The 25708-nt window shown below is 48.6% G+C and overlaps 2 protein-coding genes across 7 annotated transcripts in view; one reads left to right on the top strand and one right to left on the bottom strand.

Moving 5' to 3' along the window:
• The window catches only part of Acox3 (acyl-CoA oxidase 3, pristanoyl), a 37800-nt gene extending 33332 nt beyond the window's left edge, over nucleotides 1-4468 (bottom strand). For all 3 annotated transcript variants that reach the window (XR_005737133.2, XM_013355890.4, XM_078020938.1), the window contains exon 1: nucleotides 3800-4468. The gene's annotated coding sequence lies outside the window, so the exon portion shown is untranslated. The remainder of the gene's footprint in view (nucleotides 1-3799) is intronic.
• A 13106-nt stretch (nucleotides 4469-17574) lies between these two features.
• The window catches only part of Trmt44 (tRNA methyltransferase 44 homolog), a 43380-nt gene continuing 35246 nt past the window's right edge, over nucleotides 17575-25708 (top strand). Inside the window, exons 1-5 of one of the 4 annotated variants that reach the window (XM_078020936.1) lie at nucleotides 17575-18179; nucleotides 20473-20587; nucleotides 22699-22918; nucleotides 24297-24365; nucleotides 25585-25692. In XM_078020936.1, coding sequence (XP_077877062.1) covers nucleotides 17627-18179; nucleotides 20473-20587; nucleotides 22699-22918; nucleotides 24297-24365; nucleotides 25585-25692 — 1065 coding nt within the window. In that variant the 5' untranslated portion in view covers nucleotides 17575-17626. Of the gene's footprint in view, nucleotides 18292-20472; nucleotides 20588-22698; nucleotides 22919-24296; nucleotides 24366-25584; nucleotides 25693-25708 lie in introns of all 4 variants that reach the window. The other 3 variants (XM_078020935.1, XM_021722139.3, XM_040292733.2) reach the window with 3 other exon arrangements.

The raw sequence follows: 25708 nt of genomic DNA, 5'->3' as shown, positions 1-25708 counted from the left end.
GTCCACTCCTGGGGAGGCACAACCCACCAAGGTTGATTTATGAGAAGCAGAAAATCAGCGTAGACTACAATGACTGAGAAGCTGAATTAGCAACCGAGAAACTGGGGTTCAGATATGAGATCTGCCAAACATTCAAAGAAAAATACAAATCTCCACAAACATGTCCCCGAAGCCGAGGAGGTGCCCACGCTTCCCAAGTCATCCCCAGGCCAGCATGACCCGGACACCAACAGATGACCAGGACACAGGAGAAAACCCAGGCAAGCATCCCTCACACACAGATGCAAAGACCCTCAGCTGAACTCTGCAGACTGAACCCAGCGACATCTGATGAGAGATCACGCCTGGGCCCACCTGGGAGGGCAAGGCGGCTCGCACCTGAAAGCAGCTCTGTGACGCCAGCCAGCAGGAGCAAGCACTGAAGCTCGCACAGCAGGCGACAGGTGCAGAAAGAGCACCCAAGGAAGGGAACACTGCTGACAGACGCCGCCAAGCCAGGGACAGGGAGCTGCACGTCACGGGACCCAGGAGCAGGCAGGCTGACCTGGTGCCAGCATCACCGCATGCACACCTGTGGAGATGCTGCAAGGTGCCGTCAGTGTGTACAGTCTTTATGTGTCAATCAAAAACATTCTTAGATGCTGGGAGCCTTGGCACACGCCTGTGATCCTAAGTACTTGGGAGACTGAGGTGTGAGGACAAGTTCAAGGCCAGCCGGGCAACTCTGTTAGAGACTCTGTCTCGAATTTATTTTTAAAAAGGAGGTGTGTTCTGGAGTGTAGCTCAGTGATCAAGTGCTTGCCTAGTGTGTGCCAAGTCCTGGTATAACACCAGACCACAAAAAATAAATAAATAAAATTAAAAGAAGGAAATGTCATCACCCAGATAAAAGCCATCTACAAACAACCCTGAGGGAATCACCAGTTTCCAAGACAAACACTGATTTGAGCCTCTTGGAGCTGATAAATCAGCTGAGCCGGGCTGCAGGCCCTACACCAAGATGGCAGAGGCCTTCGCTTTGACCTGGGCTCCTGCACCAGCCCCCAGACAGGCCAAACCAGATGGACTCATCCATGCTCGATGCCACAGGACCAAGCTGAGTCTTGAAGGCAGCAGCCTGCTGGGCTTCGAATCTGGGATGTCCCCCAAAAGCCCACGTGTTACAGCTTGGCACCCAGTGAGGAGGCACTATTGGAAGATGCTGGGACTTTAAAAGGTGGAGTCTAGCGAGGGTCCTTGGGTGATTGAGGGAAATTGTGGGACCCCAGTCTCTTCTTCCTTTCACTTCCTTTCCACGAGGTGAGTGGCTTTGCTCCACTTCACGCTTCTGCCACAATGTGCTGCCTTGCCACAGGGCCACAGCAATGGGGACAACCAAACTGGCCGTACTGGACACTCCAACTCTACAAGCCACGGTTTTTATAATTGGACTCTCTCAGGTGTGATGGTGATGGAAACCAAGCAACATCGTCCCCCTACACAGCAGTTTTCCTAGAAACCGGCAATTCCCATCAATGTAGTGACACGTCCCCTCTGCTTCAAGCCTTCCACAGCGCTCGGCTGCTTCTCACAGGGTGCCATGATGACTCCATAAGACAGTCCTCTCCAACAGCCAGAGCTGGGGCAACTGGACACACACACACACACAAGATTAACTCCGTGACCCACAGATCCAGTGGTCAGAGCCCAGATCATAAAACTCAGAAGAAAACATAGGCGTGACTCTTTGTGATGGTAGGTTAAGCAAGGCCTTCTCAGATACAGCAACGAAAGCACAAGCAACAACAAAAAAATCAGGGAAATGAGATCTCACCCAAATTAAAATGTTTGCTGCAAAAACCACCTTCAATAACCTTAAAACTCAATAATAAGACAGGTATCCCGAGTTAAAGTGGGCTAAGGACTAGAATAGACAGTTGTCCAAAGAGGCACACAAAGGACCAATAAGTCCAAGAAAAGACGCTCAACATCTTTTGCCATCAAAAGCCAATCAAGAATGCAATGTGATCCACTTTATCACCACAAAGACTGCCTCAACAAAGAGATCCATAACAGCAAGGACGGCAGAAGATGTGGAGAAGCCAAACCCTTGTGCACTGCCATGAGGGACAGAGAATGGTGCCACCACATGGAAAGACAGATTGGCAGTTCCTCAGACCATAGGACCCAGCAACTCCACTCCTAGGCACGCACTCTGGAGAACTAAGACTTAGGTCTACACAAAAACCTGTACATAAACATTCATTGCAGCATTGCTTATAGCATCTCCAAAGTGGAAACAACCCAAATGTCCACCAGTGGATGAAGGGGTAAACTATGTGGCAGATCTGCCCAGAGGGACATAACTCAGTCACAAAAAGGAATGAAGTACTGATTCATAACACAATATATATGAACCTTGAAAACATGATTTCAGGGAAAGAAGCCAGTCACCAAAGATCACAGTCATATGCTTTCTATAATAGGAAACATTCAGAAAATGCAAATACAGAGAGAAAGAAAGTAGGATTAGTAGCTGCTGGGGGAATACCAATCCACTCCTAATGGGTCCAAAGTTTTTTCTGAAAATGTTCCATAATTACACAGTGATGATGTTTGCACAACCCTGTAAGTATATAAACAACCACGTAGCGCACAGTGTAGACCATGGGATGTGGAGTCTATCTCAATAATGCAGCATTAAAAGGGAAAAATAAAGCACCACACTTGGCAGAGGCAAGTTCTCCACACACCAGCAGAAAAGCCCAAGAGTCCTTCAGCCGCCCAGGGCCTGATTCCTACTACCCTGCACATTCCTACTACCCTGTGGCCTAGAGCACCACACGCCTCCCTTTGCCCTCCTCCTCTCTCCTTGAAGACCCGTCCTTAGACACCCACCCCATGCACCATCCCATCCACACAGATGGTCCTTGGTGTGTGGAGAGCTCCCACATCCATACCTCCTGACCCCTGTGCTTATTTGGCAGCTGGCTGGACAGCCCTCTACTCTCGAGTTCTGGAGATGCTCCAACTGAATGTGCAACACTGAAATCACCCCTGACCCAGCCTGCCCTCCTGTAGGCCCCGGTCACACTGCCAGTAGCCCAAGAGCTACCCACACTGTAAACCCAAGACCATTCCTAGAAGTCCCCTCCTCATGGTGCCCAGATTGCTTATCAGGGCCCCACTCTATCAATACCTCTGCCACATATGGCCCTATTAAACCTAGCATGGAACCTCCCATTAATTGAGGAAGGACTGTGTGCAGGTAATCGCCAGGGAGTTAGCTTTTTGAAGTGAAACCAATTGCCCAAGGTCCTACAGTTATTATCAAACAGAGTGACTCCAAATCCTATGATCCTATCCAGTCTTCCCTGGTCCCATTGCTATACCATGCCAAGAGGACTCAAAGCCAGACTGCCTGGGTTCAAATTCCAACACTACAGCAAGGTGCCTGTTTGCCAAGCCACCTCTCCTTGTGTGCTTCAGGGACAGTGCAAGGCAATATTTGTCAGCACACACTATCTAAGCTGTCGCAGTGCACAACCGGATAATGGCAATAGTTGCTGACATCTGTTAAGTGGTGACTTTCACCGATGCCAGTTTTTCTTCTTTAAAAAAAAAAAAAATGAGCGGCTATACTTTTGGTCTGAGGTCCTGCACAGAAGCCCCCCATGCACCAGTGCAAACCAAAATGCTGCACAGTCTAACTAAGGAAGCAGCCAGGTCACCAAACACCATTTTGCTGGAAACTGGAGACTTCAGCCAATCAGGGCCTCATTATGAAGTCCCCTGGCTTTCAGCCCTACAGAAAAGTTACCTGGGATGACTCAGGGCCTGGTCTCCACCTTTCTGCTTCCGGGTTCCACCTCAAAGTCCCACTGTCAGGGAGCTGTCACCCTGCGGCGCCCGTGTGGCCGAGATACGTGACGTGGACGCCGGCCTGTCACCTGCAGCTAAACCTGTCGTGACGCAGTCTCCTCTCCGGGGCGGGCGGTGATCTGAGACACGTAGGCTAGCGTTTGGCCCCAGCGCTGCCCCGCGCCCAGGCCTCCCGCGGTCCGCTCTGCTCCAGCCCCGGCTGCGCACACGGCGGGCTCTGGACCGTCGTCCTGACGTCGCTACCGCGGGCGGAACCCCGAGGTTAGTGCACGGCCGCTGCCTCCGCTCCGCCTTGCAAGGGGCGTGGCCTTCCGGTCCGCTCCGCCCCGGGGGCGTGACCCACCTTCCTCGGCTCCGCCCCGGGGCGGGGCCCGCCCGCATTCCATGTCTTGTCCCCTCCCATCAGGGGGGTCTTCGCCCCTGCTCCTAGGTGGGTCCTGCCCTCTCGTCACCACGGCTCCAGGGGGTGCCCTGTCTGTCCCCCTGACGTCTTCGCTCCGGGCTCCGGTTGTCCGGGAAAGCCGCGGCGGCGGACCACGTGGGCTGCCGCTGGTGGCCGCGGCTCTCCCCGCAGGTTGTTGTCGCGCTTTCCCTGAGCGGTCCTCCTGGCGGGCCGCGGCGGCTCTGCGCAGAATCCCGCCCGCCCCGGAGCTGCCCGTCCGCCAGTGGGCTGCGCCTTTTCAAATTAGCGAGCTGGCCTAGTGCTCGCGAAGTTCCAGAACCGCGGTGCCGCGCGGGTCCCCAGAGGGAAGCGCGGTGGCCACGGCAGTAGCCTACTCAGTAATACACACGTCTCTGTTTCTATTGCACACGTCCTCATGAAAGACCCCCGTCCACTGAAAGACCCCCGTATCCCTGTCCAAGGAGAATCACACGAAACACTGGCTGCAAAAGCAAGAGGTTGGTTTATTGGGACACAGGCGCCTGCGGGTGCCCAGCAGAACCTCAGCCGGAGCTTTTGGTGAACTGGCACACCGGACTTGGGGATACAGAGATTTTTATAGGGTTTGGGACAGGTTTCGCGTGCGCGGGAAGCAACAGGTTTCTTATTGGTTTGTTTAAATCTAGCATATAGGCCACCTAGGGGGTATAGGTCTGCATTCCAAAAACCACAGGTCTGCATTCTATTCTTTCTGTTCCTGCTTATCTGTTCCGGTTTATTCATTTATGCCTCAGGATGCAGGTGCTCTGTTCTTCAACCGGTTGTCCGGAGAGCATGCCTGGTGCCTGAACCTGTTTATGGCCTGCCTGGTATCTTTGTTTCATATCTTGGCCTTAGGTAACTAGGCTAACTGGGCTAGGGTCTTTCATTCCCCCCTTTTTCTTTATCATGGATAGAATCTTATATCCATTGTCCTGTGTTTTCCCTGAGTCATTCCCAGCATGGCCTCCATTTTAGATTTCACTCGATATTAGACCCGATTTACCTAACTACACTGACTACCTAACTTTAAATCTGGCTTCATTCCCCCCTCTAATTTGGGAACTCCTTACTGCTGTAAGGAAAGGGGGCGAAGATCTTTCTGGCTTCTTCAGGCTGACAAAAAGGGGCGATGTTGGGGCAAGCAGTTTGGAATCCCCTTTTAAAAATCGGGTCTATCGAGTGGTCCATGATAGGCTGGAGGGCCATTTGAGTGATGGGTGGTCTATAAGAGAAACAAGAATTCATTAGTGCTGGAACCATATTGATGCAGCAATGAATGCCATAGCACAGGAATATGCCAATGAGTATGATGGCAAAGACAAAGACTAACAATGTTTTCCACCAGGAAGTACCAAGAACCAGAAGCTAAGATATTGTTTTCATGATAAAGTCGCTGAGGACATGGCTTCTATCTGAGCATGTAAATCTTTAAGGACATTTGTCACATTGCCAGAATTATCAGGATGTAAACACAACATTTAACTTTTAGGGTTACAGTTGTCCTTCCCTTAAGATATAGTTTAATAATTTAATATCATCTGATCTTGCAAGATCCTTTTATTAGTATGACCTGTGTCTAATAGAGAAATCTTTAATTCTGTTACTTAGGGCTGGATAACCATACTAGCAAACATCAAGCCTACCTGTGTTGGTTAGAAATAAAGGCCTTAGACTAAAACTACTCTAGCAGTCCCTTTGACAGTTATCAGGCATTCCTACCTAAGAGTCTCTTTTGCAGCCTCCAGTTTACTTATTGTGGAGGTTACATTTAACTATTATTATCATTTAAAATGTCCAGGAACAGCTGTGTTTTGGCTTTGACTGTCTTTGCTAAGTGTTTAAGATGAAGCAAGTCAAACTGACTTCTGTTTCTACCTATTGTTAACAGTCAGCCTCCTGGGAGTCCTCGGGAACTTCACAGCAGCTTCTCAGTTCTGCTAGTGCCATTTGCGCTAGGATGGGTCCAGGCCTTACTTGACCACGTGGCTTCCCTCGGAAGCATCAGGGATGTCTCCCTTTCCTGATGACCCTCCTCTTCACAGCAAATGCACTGATTGGCTTTCTGTCCTCCACTGGTCTCATTAATCTCCCTGATCAGGAGGTTATGTGGCCTAGAGTTGCAAAGCCCTTTGGAGAAGTCCCCTATCCCTGATTTAGACTGACTCAGAGGGCAAGAGCCAAATATTGGTTTTCTTGGCCCTTTAATTTAGCTTTAATTTTAAAACTTAATCTTAAACATCTAGCAAATAAGTTTCAACAGCCTTATACTAAGTACTGGGCTTTAGTACCTATCTCTCTATCCTGTAGGTGATAACTCATTATCTTAAATCAACCCAGGTTGTGTGTTCTTAAATCAGTACCTCTGCAAAACATTAACAGGCAATCTTTAAGCCATTTATAAGAAAACTACAAGATAAAATTATCAAGAGTAAAAACATTTAGTTCATATAATAGCTACCTTGAATTCTGGCAGAGTTATACATTATAATCCCCTGTTTGAGGTCCTGGCAATCGTGACAAAAACCAACTTTTGACACAACCTTAAATGCACTGAAATCTGGCCTATTTCTTTCATGGTCACTTTCACATGAGATGGGACATACAGCCTTATCCCAAGTGAGGCGGGGCTCATCATAAGTCTTAAATTCTGAAGCTGATCTTTGCTTTTTAGACATCATTTTACAAAGCTTACATAAATTGTTGCTCAAATTTACATGAATATTAGCTAACACAATATAATATCACACCTAAAACATGAATTAAAGAAGAGCTGAAAGCTTTTAACTTTTTGTAGAGAAGTAGCAAAGTACTTTTGTTTTGCAATAAAACCTTTACATAGATTAGATTAGGCTCTCATTAACTTAAAAATACATCTAAATTGTATCTCAGTGTAAAAAGTAACATGGAACATCACATAACTTATTGATAACAAGTCCAGTTATAGAACACAAATGATATAAATAAATTTCCAACATGTTTTTCTTTTAAGCCTAAAATTACCATACAGTTTTAGAATACCAGGTTGATATAATGCTCTTTCTAAAGCTTCTACCTTACAGATTTGTATACCTGGAAGATATGAACACATTAATAACACCATAATTACATTGATGATTTTATATTAACCAAATTTAGCTTTTAAAGAAATAACATAGCACAATTCTCTAAAACAACAGCACTTGTTTAACCAGCTGTTTAATTTCTTTAAGATTACTTTGCTCAAAAACTTACACTTATAACCAACTTGTACAGACCTTTTTTATCACTTACTTAAACTCCTATCCAGAAACACACTTTCCCTCTATTAAATCCATACCTAGAACCTTCTAGTTTTTCTTTTTTATTTGTTAACCTCCTTCTGTTCACATTTTGAAACAATACCTGTAAACCTTTGAATCTAAGCAGATTATTTCATAGACATCAACATTTTATTAGGGCCTTTTTGAACACCTAGAAAAACTTATAAGCTTAATTTTAAAGACATCTTTACTTTCATCTGTTTACCCAATTTAAATTGAACCATTTGAATCACGTGAATCAAAGATATTTGGATCCATTTTTAAATTTTTCATGAGCGCTCCTCATCTGTCAATTGTCATATCACTGCAGGATATATGGACATATACACATACAGACATACCGACATATAACACGTAACACAAGTGTAACACATAACACAATGGTGAAGGCCTTGCAGCTTTCTCAGGTAAAATCTCATTGCAATGTTAAAAAAAAAAAAAAAACTCCAGTTGATCAAAAATAGAACTTATCAGAAAAACATTAACTTGTCTGTAGGAACAAAATCATGAGCTCAAAGAAAAAAATAAAAATACAGAATCTAAGAAAAAAGCAAAAATCCTAAAAAGTTGACCGGCCAGTAATTAGTAGATGCCATACAATTTACTCTTTGGTTTAATCTAGTTTGAGTTCAGGTAAAAGACACCTTTACTTTTTTTTTTCCTTGGGCCTGAGCTCCAAGCTGCTTCTGTTTGCATATCAGCTTGAGCCCTGGCTGAGGTCTGGAAGGAACTGGGAAAACCGGAATTCTTGAGCAGAAACTTTATGCCTAAGGCATTTTAACCATAAGTCACAATTTATCTTCCTACACTAGAAAAACTTGCTCACACAAAACTGAGAATAGGATCTTTCTTGATAATATAAAAGCCACCATCAGAAGAAGTTCCTTCAGGATCATTAAGCTACTTTCTTTGTTCTTAGCAGCTTAAGGAACACAGCACATTTTAAACATTGGGTGGTAAAACAGACTATTGAAAGTTACCTATGCACCTTAGGGAACCTGGGCAGATTTTACTAATTATCCCATGCCTTTTTCTCAGTCCTACAACCTGAATTGCTAACATTTCTGACCCTCGAAGGAAGGGAAGCATCCAGGAGGAATGGATGCGGGGTTGGGAGTGTTGCACGGCCCATACGGAGGCAAATGTGATTGGGGCTTTCCCTCAATGCCATTCATCTACCGATCACCCTAGATACCCCTGAGGGCTGTCGGGAGAGGGCTCAAGAGAAAGGAACCTTTGGAAAAGTCTGAGAGTAGCCCAGACCGGGATTCCACAGTTGTTCCAAACTCCTTCCTCCACCTCCACGCATCCGAGGCAGATCGGGATTAGGGACACTGTGTACTCACGCCAACTGCTCTCCAGGCCCAGACAGAAAAGTTTTGGAAGCGGCTTTGGCAGAACCCAACATGCCTGCTCTGTACCGAACAGGTGATTGAGAGATGCCTAGGCCGAGAAACCTCTCACCCGAGTCTTGTAGAGTGGCGGCTGCACTAGTTGCGTTTAAGTAGCCGTCGGGTGCCCACCTTACCTCCAGAAAGAAAGAGAGAGAGAGAAAGATGCATCTCAAATAGACATGGGGTGCGTGCACTTACCTCGGTTTGGAATCCCCGTCTGGGACAGAATTTATGACTGAAAGTTCGGCTCCCATCCCCAAAGTCAATTAATGCCAATTTAATAATGAGGACCGGGTTTTGAGAAAAGTTAAAGCGAGATATCAAAGTTCTTAGATTCCCCAGCAGGCATTCCTTAACCGCAGCGGGTGTGCTCAGGACAACTATGGGAAGAAAAGAAAACACTGCTTCCCTAATCTTGCTTACAATTTAGATTAAAATCTAGCTAAAGTTGTCTCCACACCTCTAAGGCAGATTAGAATTTGGGACTCTGCATCGGTTCAAAGTAAAACAATGCCATCACACTTAACAGAGACACAGACAAAAAGACACACAGAGACACACACAAAGACATAGATTCCCTTTTCAGATTGTCAAAAAAATGAAAATGGGTGCTGGCCCCAAGCCGACTGGGGCCTTCCCTTCAGACAATCAGATTGGGAGAGCATCCCCCTCGGATTGGGTCTGACAACCCCAGATTGGGAGATTAGTTCTCTTGCCAGGGTGTTGGGGTGGAGACAGACAGGACAACAGAAACAAAAACATAAAACACAGAATTCGCAGCGCGTCGTGGATTGCTACCCAGAAACTCAGGCGGATCGCGGATCCATCAGCTACAAAATACTTTACCAAATACTTCACAGAATACTTTACTACAGGCAATCCACTCAGAACACAGAAAGGGGCTGGGGACGTCTCCTGACCATGGGGGATGGACCCGGAGGGTTATTGGTGGCTGGATCTACTTGTTCTTCTTCTTTCTCCGAGGAAACCTGGATGGAATCAGGAGCCGGTATGGGTTGGGGCTGATAGGGTGGGGGTGGGGCTTCGGAAGGAGATCGTGGAGCACAGATGAGGAGATAGAATACAGAGATGGAACAATAACACAATAATCACAATAACACTACAATCAGACCGAATAGAAAGAGCGCTGCCAGATCAGATGGCTTAGGTGGAGCAGAAGCCCCACCGTTGCCTACAAATACAGATGGCTTAGATGGAGCCGAAGCTCCACCGCCGCCTACAGATACAGATGGCTTAGATGGGGCAGAAGCTCCACCGTCGCCTACAGATACAGATGGCTTAGATGGAGCACAAGCTCCACCGTCGCCTACAGATACAGATGGCTTAGATGGAGCACAAGCTCCACCGTTGCCTACAAAAATCCCTGGGACATCTCCCGGGGTGGCAGGGGAGAAGTCGGAGTTCGTCAACTCCTTCTCAAGCTGCCCAGAATACAGAGCGACTACGCGTAATCGTACAGATGCAGCGCATAGAAACAAAGTATCAGCCAAGAGTTACAAACATTACAGACATAGAAGTGACACCAGACAACACAACAAACACGACATGAGCTGGCCAGCTTACCTCCCAGTGATGCCGGTGGTCCTAGGGCAGGGATCCGGAAGGGGTGGGGGGGCTATCTCGGTGGGACCTCCAATGAAAGACCCCCGTCCACTGAAAGACCCCCGTATCCCTGTCCAAGGAGAATCACACGAAACACTGGCTGCAAAAGCAAGAGGTTGGTTTATTGGGACACAGGCGCCTGCGGGTGCCCAGCAGAACCTCAGCCGGAGCTTTTGGTGAACTGGCACACCGGACTTGGGGATACAGAGATTTTTATAGGGTTTGGGACAGGTTTCGCGTGCGCGGGAAGCAACAGGTTTCTTATTGGTTTGTTTAAATCTAGCATATAGGCCACCTAGGGGGTATAGGTCTGCATTCCAAAAACCACAGGTCTGCATTCTATTCTTTCTGTTCCTGCTTATCTGTTCCGGTTTATTCATTTATGCCTCAGGATGCAGGTGCTCTGTTCTTCAACCGGTTGTCCGGAGAGCATGCCTGGTGCCTGAACCTGTTTATGGCCTGCCTGGTATCTTGGTTTCATATCTTGGCCTTAGGTAACTAGGCTAACTGGGCTAGGGTCTTTCACTCACTCTCGCATTTTGGGATCACCTCCACATTAATTGCCAGCACCCAAATCCTGTCTCACGGTCTGTAGAAACTTGCACAGAGAGAACCAACTGGGCTGGGCAATTTTCCACATGAAGAGCAGATTAGCCCAAAGGTTTTTTCCATGTAAAGGGAACTAAAAACCAGGTGGTGTGGTTGTGGGAAAGAGGAAGATGCTAAATCGAATTTTAGAGATGTGTCAATTTTAAAACATCGGAAGCATATCTGGGTGGTGATTCAGTTGGGAACGTCTCTTTCTAATCCTGCTCTACCCTAAAATATCCTTAGTTCCATGATAACATTATTACTTACACTTACCACTCAAAATCGGCTTGTAATTTCAGCTACTGGGACTTTCCTGTTGAAAAGCAGAAGGAAGGGATTAGAGGATGAAGCAGCCTCCTTCCAAGCAGTCAGGGTGGACGTCCCTTCTCAGCCAGCATTGTGGCCCAGGTCTGAGCCCATAGGAGCACCTGGGATTGTCTGCAAACCAAATCAATCAGTCCAATAAGAACACATGCTGCTATTTTGCAGATGTTTGGAGATACTGTTGAGAGTCACAGAATATTCACTCATTACAGAATTCACACCTTTAGGTCACAATGTCTGGCCAAACACAACTAGTAAGTTAGGTTCACACTTTATTAACATAGAAAAGCATCATTCCCATTTGGAAACCATCAACCTAAAATGAATGGTGAAGATAAAGCCAGATTTAAAGATAGGTAGTTAGTGTAGTTAGGTAAATCGGGTCTAATATCGAGTAAAATCGAAAATGAACACCATGTTGAGAATGGAGTCCGAAAAGCAGAACAACTCTTGGAATGTTAATGTCCCCAAGGCCCAGAGCCCATCCCAAAGAAATGTTAATGAAACAGCTCCCAGCAAACCTGGAGATGCTAACCCAAAAGTCCTTCCTGCCCAGATTACTCCTTTGGCCTACCTGTCCCCCACCTTCTGGGCCTTCCCACCTACATTCCATCACTGAAAGATGACAGAACAGAGGACAGGAACGCGGGAAAGGTGAAAGAAGACCTTAGCTATAAAAGGGAAACACATTCGCCCTTCCACAGATTCCACCTCTTGGGTGGGAGAAGTCTTTTCTGCTGTCCTTTAATAAAGCCTCTACTTTCCACTCAAAACTTGCCTTGGCGAGCTTCTCTGTTGTTATACTTCAACATTGGGGAAGCACCAATAAACAGCAGTAACAAAGACATGGGCTCTCCAACACAGAGATATTATTTGGAAATGACAAGATTGCAGTCTGGGATATGCATGACATGGTAGTCCATGGGCATCTAAGAAGACACTGGTTTTCAGAGGTAAAATGAAGGAGTTTCCGTTCATTGTTTGGAAACACTTGTCCTTGGCTGCAAAGATCAGTAACCAGGCTGGTGTTGATATGCTCGAGTTCGGGACCCCCCCCCCAAAAGACCACCAGAGACCAAGATCAATGTAAGCAGCAAAGAGGCGTTTATTGCGAGCTAGCTTGGTCCTCCGCGCACACAGCAACTGGTGACACTGAGAGGCCCTGATCCTAGGGTTTGTAGCAGTTTTATACACTCTTTGGGGAAGGCAGGAACTTCACATACATCATAGCATCTCTTAGCAAATCATTACACACCGTGGGAAAATCATAAAACAACTCTAAAACATGATTAGTACATTCTCTGGCGGGAACAAGTTAGGTAGGGGTGATTGGGCAGTACAAAGGGAGGGATTTGTTTGAACTGATTGGTTTAAGCCTCGAGGGGTGTACCTGCTGAACTACATGGTTTCCCAACATGTTATCAACCACCATAAACTACTGGGAGGGTCATCTGGCATCCCAGGTATTTTCCCTGTCACATGCTGATAATCCCAGCAGCTCAGGATTGGTGGTTGCTAGATGTTGCTATGGGTTCTCACCTAGCCTGACTGAGTCAGGGACACCTGGTACCACAGATCTCTCCTGTTATTTGTAGATAAACAACTCAGTGGGGTGGGTATATGCCTAGGAGCGTGCTCTGTGCTTTTTTCCAAGGACAAGAGTCACGCCCACTTCCTTGGACAGGCTTTGCTCCGAGGTAGAGGCTGGTTTCTCAAAAATGGAGTCACATCAGTTTCTCAGTGTCAGTTTGAGGCTGAAGGCAGATGCTGGATAGGGAGCCACACAGAGGCATCTTTTATGTGAGGTTTTTGGCTGGCCCTTTTGTGATAGTTCTTATTACCAGGCAAATATGTGTAAGAATCACCCCCATCCCCCAAGGCCTCCCCACTCCATTTTGTTAGCGTTTGACATAAGTAACTCCATTTTGATTCTGGCAACTTTCACAAAAGACTTCTAGTCCACCGCAGGAGAGGGAGGGAAGAAACGTTTATTTTTTCTTTCTTTTTGGTGTCAATGATTGAACCCAGGGGTGCATAACCACTGAATCACAGAGTCAGCCCTTTTTTTTTTAACTTTTTATTTTGAGACAGGGTATCACTAAGTTGTTTAGGGCCTTACTAAGTTGCTGAGGCTGGTCTTGAAATTGAGATCCTCCTGTCTCAGCCGTCTGAGTGGCTGGGATTGTAGGCCTATCACTCTGCTGGGCAGAGGAGACCCTGTTATGCTCAAATTCGGGATCCCCAAAAGACCACCAGAGACCAAGATTGATGTAAGCAGCAAAGAGGTGTTTATTGCAAGCTAGTTCCATCCTCCGTGCACACACGGCAACTGGTGACGCTGAGAGGCCCGAGCCCAGGGTTTGCAGCAGTTTTATACATTCTTTGAAGAAGGCAGGGACCCCCACATACATCATAGCATCTCTTAGCAAATCATCACACACCGCGGGAAAATCATAAAACAACTCTAAAACGTGATTATTACATTCACTGGTGGGAACAAGTTGGTTAGGGGTGATTGGTCAGTACAAAGGGGATATTCATTTGAACTGATTGGTTTAAGCCAAGAGGGGTGTTCATGCTGAACTACGTGGTTTCCCAACACCATGAACTACTGGGAGGGTCATCTGGTATCCCAGGTATTTCCCTGTCTCATGTTGATTGATGGCTGCTAGGGGATTGCTATGGGTCCCCACCTAGCCTGACTGAGTCAGGGACACCTGGTGCAGGAGACCTCTCCTGTTATTTGTAGATAAACAACTTAGCAGGGTGGGAATGTGCCTAGGAGTGCTCTGTGGGTCTTTCCAAGGACAAAGGTCATGTCCCTTCCTTGGACAGGCTTTGTTCTGAGGCAGAGGCTGGTTTTTCAACCCTTCTAAGTAGACTTCAGAAGGCAGGCTACAGAGGAAGACCTCAGAGCCACCAGTGAGAGTCAGAGGCCTGTGATGCAGCTGTGGCAGTGCCCTAGAGGGAGGGAAGGGAGGTGACAGTCTCCTGTTGGCTCTATTTAGGACAAGGTGTCCTTAAAAAGCATGCATGAAGAAAATGCCCACAGCTCATGCCCCAGGTTTGGGGAGGGCATTAGCCCTCTTTTCCCTGCTCCTTGGGCTTGTCTGCTTCTGCCTCCCGCCCCACTGCCAGGGCTGGTCAGAGACTTTAATGTTCTGGTGACTGGGCTAAGACTGTTGTTCCAGCTCTGACCACCTCCTGTGCCCCCAGTTCCTCTCCCCAACCTGCAGTCCCCTCCTGGGCCTTAGGATACAGTGCAACCATGGCTGACAGGAGCATCATGGATGTCTCTATGTGGATTCAGGTGCACCTTGAGGCTGAAGGATGGTCGTCAAGTATGAAGAGAAAGGGACTTTTGTATTGCTGGGACCCGGGTGAAGGGATCACCGTGACCAAAACACCTGCACAAACAACTTTATGGAGGAAAGCTTATTTTAGCTGTCAGTTTTGTCCATTTCAGTCCGTGGTTGGCTGGCTCCACTGCTCTGGGCCTGAGGGAGGAGGACCATCATGGCAAAAGGACAAGCAGAGGAAAGCCATTGGCTTAGGCCACCAGGAGCAGAGCCCAGGAGAGGCCAGGGGCAGACTGTCTCCACCTCCTCCCGCCATACCCACCTGCCCATAGTTCCCACCCTCCTGGTGGTCCACGCAGATTATTAACCCAGCCACTCAGGCAGAGGAAGGGGGACCAACGTCTCGAGGCCACCTAAGCAACTTAGTGAGACCCTCTCTCTGAATAAAATGAGAAGGGCTGGGGATGCAGCCTGGTGTTGGAGCACCCTGAATCCAACCCTGAGCAACACACCCAAAGATATCAACCCACTCAGACTTTATTCACAAGGTTGAATTTTCTGTTGTCTGAGTTAGTTTCCAGGGGCTTTTGTAACAAAGAACCACAAATGGAGACACATTCTCTCACAGTTCTGAAGGCTCTGCAGAACCTACTCTCTCTCCCAGCTTCTGCTGCTTACAGCAGTCCTCAACACTCCTTGGCTTGTCTTGGCTTCATTACAGCCTCTGACTGTGGTCACAAGCATTCTCTCTCATTTCTCAAAGTATCTTTATTTAATAAAGATAGCACTCATATTTGATATTAGGACCAATCCTAATCCAGTGTGAGTGACATCACTGTAACTTGATTTCATCTGCCAAGGCCCTTGTGTCCACATAAGGTTAGGACTTCAGCATATCCCTTGGAAGGGCCCGATTCAACCCCAACACTGTTCAAAAATGTTTAGCCTGGTTGGGGCAGCCAACTGGCCAACTGTTACACATCTCGCTGAGCTGCAAATGTGTGCGGGGACCTCAGCCAAGCCCTGAGGACACAGGTAAACAGGCCCTGCTCCTCAGGAGGCTCCAGCTGCCAGGGGATACAAACAGAGGGCTGCGTGTCCTGGTTGCAGTTCCTTTTATCCCCAAGTAAACTTGCTACCTCTAGGGAGTCTGTCTCTTGATTTCCTTTTAAGTCAACATACCCTTTGGTTTGAATGTATTGGGTTTATAGTTCAAAAAAGTTTGAGACTGCATGGCTCAGCTGTCTTTCACTTAATTCCACATTTGGTCTGTGCTCTTCACTGATAAATCACATGACAAGTGAGTTTTCAATTTTGATTCTGCCATATATCCTGTTATTGTAAACTCCCAGAAAGAACGAAAAACCTTCGAGACTTTTGAGATTTTCACCAGTTGCTGGTGACCTTGGATGACACTGGCAGTTTTTGAACTTTTTTGTGACAGCTACTAGACAGGAACTTTTAGGGACAAGGTGCTTGTGCTTGGGGGAAGCTGTCACCTCTTTAAATAACTGCTGACATCCGTTCAAGTTGTTTCAGATAGGATTCTCAGGCTTGGTTAGGTGGCTTAGGAGGTTGATGCAGGAGGACTGCCAAGTTGGAGGTCAACTTCAGCAACTTAGGAAGACTCTGCCTCAAAATGAAAAGGACTGGGGCATGTAGCATCAGTGGTAGTATATTGGTTCAATTCCAGGTCAAACAAAATGAAACAAAAAGCCCCTCCAGATTAGACCACAAGGTATCAGTTTAAACTCAGCCAAAATTTGAGTCCTTCTGGGTAATGCAGTGAACTTTGCTGATCATAATGCTTAATTCTTCACCTGAGGAGCATTCCCACCTGCCACGTTTCAAGACCTAAGCAAGTATAGGTCGAGACTGGGCATGCTCTGCAACAGCCTGACTCAACAAGCAAAGTCTTTTCCATAAAATCCCCTGGCCCGAGCCATCAGGGAGACACTGATTTGGGAGTTGTCCCAGTTGCTCTCCTTACTCGCTGCAAGTGATAACCCTCCCCACCGCGGTCCTCGGGCTGTGCCCACTGGCCCTGGGTTCCCGAGGGCGAAGACCCTCCCCACCATGGTCCTCGGTTTGTGCCCACTGGCCCTGGGCTCCCGAGGGCAAAGACCCTCCCCACCGCAGTCCTCGGCTGTGCCCACTGGCCCTGCGCTCTCGAGCGCGAAGACCCTCCCCACCGCAGTCCTCGGCTGTGCCCACTGGCCCTGGGCTCCCGAGGGCGAAGACCCTCCCCACCGCAGTCCTCTGGCTGTGCCCACTGGCCCTGCGCTCTCAAGGGCGAAGACCCTCCCCACCGCGGTCCTCTGGCTGTGCCCACTGGCCCTGCGCTCCCGAGGACGGCCTCCGCGTGCCGCTCCACGGTGCCGCTCACTGGGCGAGCTCACAGTGCACGGTTCTCGGCGGCCCGGGGCTGAGCTCGGACTTGGGGGTGGCCGGCTGTCACTCTCCCAGAGGAAAGCACAGGGGGGCGCACGCGGAGCAGGGGGCGTTCCCCCAGAGCGGCGGCCTTGTGCGTACACACATTCGGGCTCTCGGGCTCCTACTAGCGGTTCCGGGCCGCCGTGCGTGCTCCGTGCCGCCTCCAGAGCCCTCCAGAACCGGCTCCGCTCAGACTGCCCTCCGCATCAGCACCATGACGGGACGGAAGGACAACGACCAGAGAGGAGGTCCCTCGGCTCTAGTTTCGCCGCCGCCGCGCCCCGACGTCGATGCGCTGCCGTACGTGCGTCATCGTGGCGCGCCGCTGCCAGATGCGTCATTGCCGCGCGCCGCCTGGGATCGGGGCGCCGGCGCGCTATGGCGGAGGTGGGCCGGTTGCCGTTGTGCGACCCCGGCGCGCTGCTCCCGGGCGGCTTCTGGGCGGCGGTGGCCGTGTGGCTGGAGAAGCCGCAGGTGGTCAACAAGCGGCTGAGCGGCGCCCGCCTGGAGGCCCGCGGGAGAGTCGCCCTGCCCCGGGCCGAAGCCTGCCGTCCCGGGCCGAGCGCTGGCCTCGAGCAGGAGCGACGGGGACCCCGCCAGGGCTCCGCTGAGGGAGACCCCGGGCCGGGATTAGGACCCGAGCGGGGCCCCGCGGCTGGCGGACCTGAGCAGGCCCAGGCCCCGCTGCTCGCTGGGGATCCCGGGCCGCCCGTCAGGACTGGACGCGCCTCAGATCTGGGCTCGCTCTGGGGCCGTTTGTCCCGGAGCCTGGCCGACGTCAGCCCGGAGGTGCTGGCCTTCCTCTCCGGCCCCGGGGCCCGCTCGTCGCCCGAGGCCCCACAGCAGCTCGACCTGGCTCTCAGAACCGTCATCCCGAAAAGGAGCGTTCGTTGCCCGCTCGCGGCTCCCGGCAGAGAAGTGGTTGTGCAAGGTCAGCGCGCAGCTGGTAGTGGAGGAGGAACGTGGCGAGGGCGCAAAGCGTCCCTTGGAAAGGCGCGGCAGGGACCTGCCGTGGCAGCCCTCGGCGATTTACTAGTGAAGTTGTAGGTGTTTGCTTGTTTTTGAGGGAGTGTGTAGAAATGCGTGTCCGCAGTCCAGGGGTTGGGAAGTTGGTCCAGGTGGCCAGAGTCCGCGAGGCCCCCGGGAGAAGGTGAGGATGGGCTCGGTCTTGAATGATCAATTAGAAGTTCAGCCGGTAAAGAGAGAAGTTAAAGTTCAGTAAGCAATTTATGCTGACACAGATGAGAAAGACCGTGGTGATTGGACAGAAGGGAACTGACTAGTTTTGAGTGTTTTTCAAGAAAATTTCAGACATTTATTTTGACTGTGGCCTTCAGACTTAAACTACTCCCTGCCTCAAACTTTATTCAGCATTTGTGAACTTCCTACCGTTGCTGTAGCAAATTACTATGCATTTAATGGCCAAACCCAGACAGACTGCTTCTTACAGTTCTGTAGGTTAAAATTTCTGGTGATCTCTCCTGGCTTCTCTGCTCTAGGTTTCATTCACAAGGCCAAAATCTAAGAGCTGACTGACTTGGCTCTTGTCAGGAGGCTCAGGGAGAAAATCCACTTTGCAAACTCCTTTAGGTTGGCAGAACCCTGTTGTTTATGGTTGTAGAACTGGTGCCCCTGTTTCCTTTCTAGTTGTCATTTCCTAGAGGCCTCTCTGGTTCCTCGGACAGTGCCCTATGCCTCTGAGCCTGTAGTGGTTTTGAATCCTTGTTTTGCTTGCAATTCCTCTGACTTCTGCCTCCAGCTGGAGAAAGTTCTCTGCTGTTGAGGACTCATGGGATGAGACTGAACCCACCTGGAAAACCCGGGATACCCTCCCACTTAAGGCCTGTAGCTTTAGTCACATCTACAAAGCTACTTTTGCCACATAACAATGTGTTCATGAATATTGGACATGGGTGTGGGTGTGCCATCCTGGGGAGACCCTCTGCCTACCACAGGCGGCAGTTGCTGTAGGTGTATTCTCCCTCCCCCAGTACTTTCTGCCCTTGTGTCCTTGTGACACTTCTGCATTTCCTCCAGGGGCCTCTCTGACCCAGTCCAGTCTAGAATTCTTCCAGCTTTTATCAGTGGTCATAACAATCTACCTACATAACCTATCCACTAGACTGAGAGGATCAGTGAAACAGCCCACAAAGCCTTTGATCTTACTGTCTTGCCCTGCCTTCCTTTCTCTTCAGGAGGTGATTGATGCTCCTCCTGTAAGCTTCCTGGTACATTCAGTCCTTGCCAGGAAGGCTCTTCAGAGTATTTATATCCTCCATAGAATACTGATGGTGTGGCCTTGTATTCTGCTTTGCTATTTATTAGCTGTGTGGCCCCCAGTTAGGTTTTACAGTGTCTCTGTGCCTCAGTTTTTGCATTTGTAAAATGGGGTAATAAAATATAGTTGTGGGAGTAGTTAAATGAAATTTTGTATTACAAAGTACTTGGGATTAGTTCCTGGCAGTGTTAAGTGCTTAATAACTGCTGTTTTTGAAAGTGGAGACATTCCCAGCTTTTGTATATTTCTCTGCCCTGCTCTGGGTGAGGTCACAGGTCTCAGAGTAACATGACTAAGGAAACATAGCTATTGGTAGCTGACCAGGGTGACACAGAGGTAGAGAACTGGGCCTGCTGTGGAAGATGATTTCAGTTGTTTCATGCTTGGTTTGTGAAGTGAGGTGTCCGTTCATCTTTAAATTTGATCTTACTGATTTTTTATATTAAAGGTAAACAAGCAATTTTAGGGATAGAGCTTCATACCACCAAAGCTTAAGTTTCAACACAAACTGGCAAATTGCCTTAAGGTTAACTTAGGAGTAGGTGCTCTGCTTATATTTTAATGAGAAGGTGAATCCAGAGTCCCTGTAACCATGAGGATTCCACACAGTTCAGGGCCCAGAGTTCAGAGGCCTGGAGTGGTGTTCACTGCCCTGAACTGGCGTCTGGGGGTCACAGTCATCTAGAGCAGTGTTCAGTCCATGTCACCGCACCCTTTTCCCAACTCTTGGCTCCTGCACCTCCGCAGATGGCTATTGAGAACGAGTGCCACGTGCCTCGTGCTTTCTAGGCTGGGCTTTGGCTGTGATAAGACACAGTTGTCCTCCTGGGGTGCTGGGAAGGCCTCTGGAGACTGGGATTGTGACATGCTCATCCTCTTCACGCTGCCTCTGAGGTGACATAGGGCTATGCAGTGGTAATCTGTTATTGTTGTCTTTTTTTCCCAGATGTCCCCAGTGGAACTGTAACTTTTTTACCTTTGGAAGAAAATGAAGATGGGCATTTAGAGGTTAAGATGAACAATGTGTATCAGATTCAGCTCAGTCCTAGCAAAGAAGAATGGTAAGAACTGGACAGCTGGCTCATTTCTTTGCTTTGTGGTTTCAATCAATTACTTGTCTGGGCAGCTGGAAGATTCTGGGTCACTGGCAAGCTGAAGTCCTGTCTCTTGTGCAGGATGGCTTCCAGGGTACTTTCCTGTCTTTTTGCTGGTTCTTGTTGGGTTGGCCCTGTGTTTTGGGATAACAACCTGGCTGGAATCCCTAGTCTCTGTGTCCCACATGGCAGCAGCACTCAGTTTTGACATGAAGTTCAAGTCAACTCCAGTCCTGTTGTTACTTTGTTATTTTTACAACTAGATCAAGAGAAGTGGATGATGCTCCCTTTCACAGTGGGTATTCAGAGGTGCTTATTATTAAAGTAGGGCTTAAAAACCCTTGATTCCATGCAGGATTTAGTCCTGTGCAGCAAGTGTGACATTTGGTTGATTCGATTAGTATTAAATGAACAAGGCAAAAGAAGGGTAAACTTCCTCATTACTCTTCCACTGCCACTTTCCTGAGAGCCATAGCTTATCAGTACTTTTTCAACACTCCTGAGCTGCCTAGAGAGCTGGCGACAGAGCAGGGTTTAGAGTCAGACAGAGCTGGGCTTCCCCAGCAGTGGAGTCTTCGTGTCTGTCACTCTATCCATGTGGCCCTCACTTTCTCACCACTGAAGTGGGTCTGATGATTACTGACCTCTGAGGAGGGGCTGGGCCTCAGGTCCATTGCAGGCCAAGTCTAATGGGAGTGCTTAGACCCTTGAGGACACCTGCCCTGAGGTCCCTCCTTATTGGCATTCTCTCTTGGGAACACATCAACCTGGCATCAACCTGGCATGTACTCATGCAGGAGCTACTGCTGGTGAGCTTTGTGGCCACACCTGTCCCTTGAGGTTATGGCGAATGCACCCAGCAGGACCTCTGGCTACAATAAGCACTAAGGATGAGCCTGCCACATGGAGTCATGCTCGCTGTTCTGAGATAGGCCACTGAGCATTGGCTGGCACCCCTATTTCCTGGTTGGAATTTCCTGAAGTGGCTCCACAGACAGCTGCTGGCATCCCCTTGAGCACTGTTTGCACCGTGGGGCCAGAGGTGACTGTGTTCTAAGTTGAGTACAAACGAGGTGGTATCTGAGGGCTCCTTGTCATACTTCCTTTTGGCTGTACTTGTGTACCTGTCATGTGCTTCGTGCCAGGCATGTGAGGTGAGCAAGTCTCACAGAGGAGACAAAAGATACGTTCTCCATGCTAGGAAGAAAGCCAAAACAGTAAAAGTGGCTCTGTTCCCATGACCCTGCATTAAAAATGGCAGTGTTGGGCCACTGGTTTTATGTCAGGCCAGCAGGGAAAGGAACAACTAAGAAGCAGCCGGAGGGAGGGAGGGAGGAAGCCACGTGGACCTCTGGGGACATGGGCAAAGAGCCTCCCTGGAGGTCCAGGAAGGGTCCTTCCCAGCCCCTCCCAGATCTGTCCTCCATGGAACACTCATGGTGCTAATTGTCCCTTTGATGCATCACGGTGGCCTGGCTCTCAGAAGACTGCCCATCTGCTCACTCTTATCACTTGGCAACCAGTTAGCAGCCTTTCTTATCCAAAGACCTTGTTTTGTGTGCTCTTAGGGACCCTTGTTGCCTGTCATCTTTGTTTTTGTAGCTTTTTCTCATCTGACCAATAAGCTTTGAGGGAATGGGCCCAGGGTACAGCCCAGGTTACAGGCCTTGCAGTGTGGTGGTGTCTTCTGAGCCTATATTTGTCCCCGCCTGCCCCCCTGTGGACTGTGAGCTGTGAGCTGTCAAAGTCAGGAAGCCCGAAGCCGGGGCAGGGCTGGCTCTGCACACAGGAGGAGGGCCGGCAGTTTTGCACGGCCCTCTAGCCTTGGGACTCGAGGAGGACTTCACAGCTGGCAGCAGGAGGAGTTCTTTCTGCTCTTAAGTGTTTTTTTTTTTTTTTTTTCCTCTAGTAGCCAAAACTTCATGACCACTTTGAGGTCATTTGGCATCTGGTTTAGTAAAATATTTTATAGTTATACATGTGTGTGTTTCTGCTCTGTTCTTTTGGTGAATACATACATAATTTAAAGTTAGAATTAAAACCAGCCCCACTTACTCATATTTTTCTTATTTTTAAAGGTTCATATCTGTTTTAATTTTCTGTCCAGAGAGGTGGCATTCGGATGGAGTTATATATCCCAATCCTACCTGGCTTGGAGAAGAACTGCTGGCCAGGTTGGCCAAGTGGTCTGTAGAGAGCAAGAAAAGTGAATTTAAAAGCACCCTCTCTCTCATTTCCATCCTGCGGTACAGCCAGGTTTACCAGGAACTTAAAGAGAAGTACAAAGAAATGGTGAAGGTAATTCTGTGGGACATCTGTGAGCCCCTGTAGATGAGGTACCATGATCAGACCCTGGAGTAGAGTGATTCTTCTGCATCTGTCCAGCTGCAGACCCCCAAGTCCAGATGTACCCCCTAGTGTGTGGTGGTTGCTGCGCTCCTGCCTTGAGGGGCGCCCAGCACCCAGGCCCCGGGCAAAATGTGTGGTGGAGAGGTTTGCTCTTTTTTCTACATTATATTTTCAAGAGGTCAGAAGGGAATTGTAATTGAAAATGATTGAACATTGAATTAATTACCGGAAGTCTTTAGTGTGAAGTTGAAGGTGTTTTAAGGAAACACGAAAAGCTCAAGTATTGAGAACTTACTCCCAGGAAAAACACACGTCGTGGTTTCTTGCCCCACAGTCATCACCATCACTGTCTGCAAGGCACTCGAAAGCCACAGCCTGCAACATGATGGTCCAGGCACCAAGAGTCTGGAGGGCCTCTGCCTGGGGCTGGGCCCATTCCCTCAAAGAGCCTTGCCTGTGTCCCCAACTTCCTGCCCACTACTCAGTACTTGCAGGAAGGTACTGCTCATGTTTTTACAGCTTTGAAGATTGTTTACATGAGCTGGCTTCCTGGAGGGGTGTCATGTACTCTGATGGGAAGTGGAATCCCAGCGGTGAGCACTGGCCTTTGGGATTCCTCTAGGGCCAGATGGCGATGCGAATCTTGCTGACCTCAGCAGTGAGACTGTGCCCTTGCCCAGCGCTTGCTTTGCCCCTTCCAGGGGGCCTCAGTGGTCTCTCTGCACATGCCTTAGGGCCCAGGCTCCCTCCCTGCTTTGCAGGGACACTGCCACTGCTGCCACGGGCTAGAGCCTTTGTGTCCAGCTCCTGGCCTGCTTCTTTCCTCCCCCACCACCTGTTTCTTTGTTGTTGTTGTTGTTTTATAATATTTTTTAGTTTTAGATGGACACAATATCTTTATTTTATTTTTATGTGGTGCTGAGAATTGAATGCAGTGCCTCTTGCATGTCAGGCGAGCATGCTACTTCTTGAGCCACATCCCCAGCCCCTGTTGTTTTTATCCACATAAACCGGATCTTGTAGTTGGGCATTTTCCTCTGAGGTCTGACTGCCTCATCTATGCATCTTTTGTGCATTTCTACAGCCCCATCTTGGTCTTGATCACATTGCACCAGACACTTCCTGTTTTGAACATGTAGTGTGTGATTTTGTCTTAATGGGAGGCTCACAGTAGGAGCACTCAGGTGTGCAGTTGTCCTTTGGAGCTGTTGTGTTTTCCCTTTTATTGCACGACCAGGTCAGTTTGACTTGTGCCTTCGAGGATGTCTTACTATGAGGTGGTGGGAAATGGAACAACCATTTTCATGTGCTCTTGAAAATCTTTTAGGTGTGGCCTGAAGTAACTGATCCTGAAAAGTTTGTATATGAAGACGTGGCTATTGCTGCATACCTGCTGGTAAGAAGGTCTGCAGCATGCAGTGTGTGGAGGTTGCCCCTGGGAGGGAGGACGGTCCCCACATCTGTAACTTATGGTGTGCTGGCCGTAGGCTGCTTGCCAGGCTTGTCACGCAGATGAGGGTTTTACTTTGAGTGGTGCTTTTGTGTTAGCATGAAGGGAGCACGCTCTGAAGCCAACTTCAGGTGCTGGCTGGCACTAGGCTCTCACACACACATGCCTTCCATCTCTGGGCCTGGGCCCCTGTCCCTGGGTCCTTCCTGAGCTTGCTCGCTAGCCAGCTAAATTTGGGCATGCCATTTAACTTAGTAGTTTCAATTTTCCTTTTTTTTTTTTTTTTTTTGGCATTAGGGATTGAACCCAGGGGCACTTAACCACTGAGCCATACCCCAGCCCTTTTTTATATTTTATTTACAGAGAGGGACTTGCTGAGTTGCTTGGGGCCTCGTTAAGTTGCCAGGGCTGGCTTTGAACTTGTGATCCTCCTGCCTCAGCCTCCCAAACCACTGGGATTACAGGCATGCGCTACCACACCTTCCTAATTTTAATTTTCTTATCTATGCAATATTTAGATCATTTTTAGTTTCCCTTTGACTTGTTCTTTTAATTTAGAAATAACAGGTTTTCTGATTATTGAAGTACACAAAACTTAAAGGATGAAGACAAAGTGTAAAGAAACTTATTTATAAAGCTTATATCAGAAATGGCCTTTTTTCCCCAAATCTGGGGATTGAACTAGGTATTTGCATGTGCTGAGCATATGCTCTACCACTGAGTTACAGCCCCAACCCTGAATGTGACTCCTGGTGAAGAAAGAAAGAGCAGCTTCGATGCCGCATGCAGTGAGCGTCAGGCAGCAGCAGTGGACTCCCCTGTGCCATTTGCCTAGAGGCCCAGGGCTTCAAGTGAGGCCTGGGAGTGCAATTTGTAGTTACAGGTGGCATTTGGGTTTTTTGATTATTTTGTGGTACTAGGATTGAACCCAGGGGTGCTGTACCATTGAGCAACAACCCCAGCCCTTTTCACTTTTTATTTTGAAAGAGGATCTTACTAAGTTTCCCAGGCTGGCCTCACACTTGAAATCCTCTTACTTCAGCCTCTCAAGTAGCTGGGATCACAGGTGTGGCCATGTGTCCTGCCCAGGAGGGATTTGTGTCTGGATTATTCTTCAACATGTGAACTACAAACTGGCTTTTCTTTGCTGCTTCTGTTTCCTTAGATCCTGTGGGAAGAGGAAAGGGCCCAGAGAGGAGTGACCACCAAACAGTCCTTTGTGGACTTGGGGTGTGGAAACGGTCTCCTGGTCCACATCCTTTGCAGCGAGGGGGTGAGTATGGCTCTGT

The sequence above is a fragment of the Ictidomys tridecemlineatus genome, chromosome 9, assembly GCF_052094955.1.
Source record: "Ictidomys tridecemlineatus isolate mIctTri1 chromosome 9, mIctTri1.hap1, whole genome shotgun sequence".
NCBI classification, from domain to species: Eukaryota; Metazoa; Chordata; class Mammalia; order Rodentia; family Sciuridae; genus Ictidomys; species Ictidomys tridecemlineatus.
The sequence above is the reverse complement of the archived record's forward strand: the minus strand, read 5'-3'. Positions and strand labels throughout refer to the sequence as shown.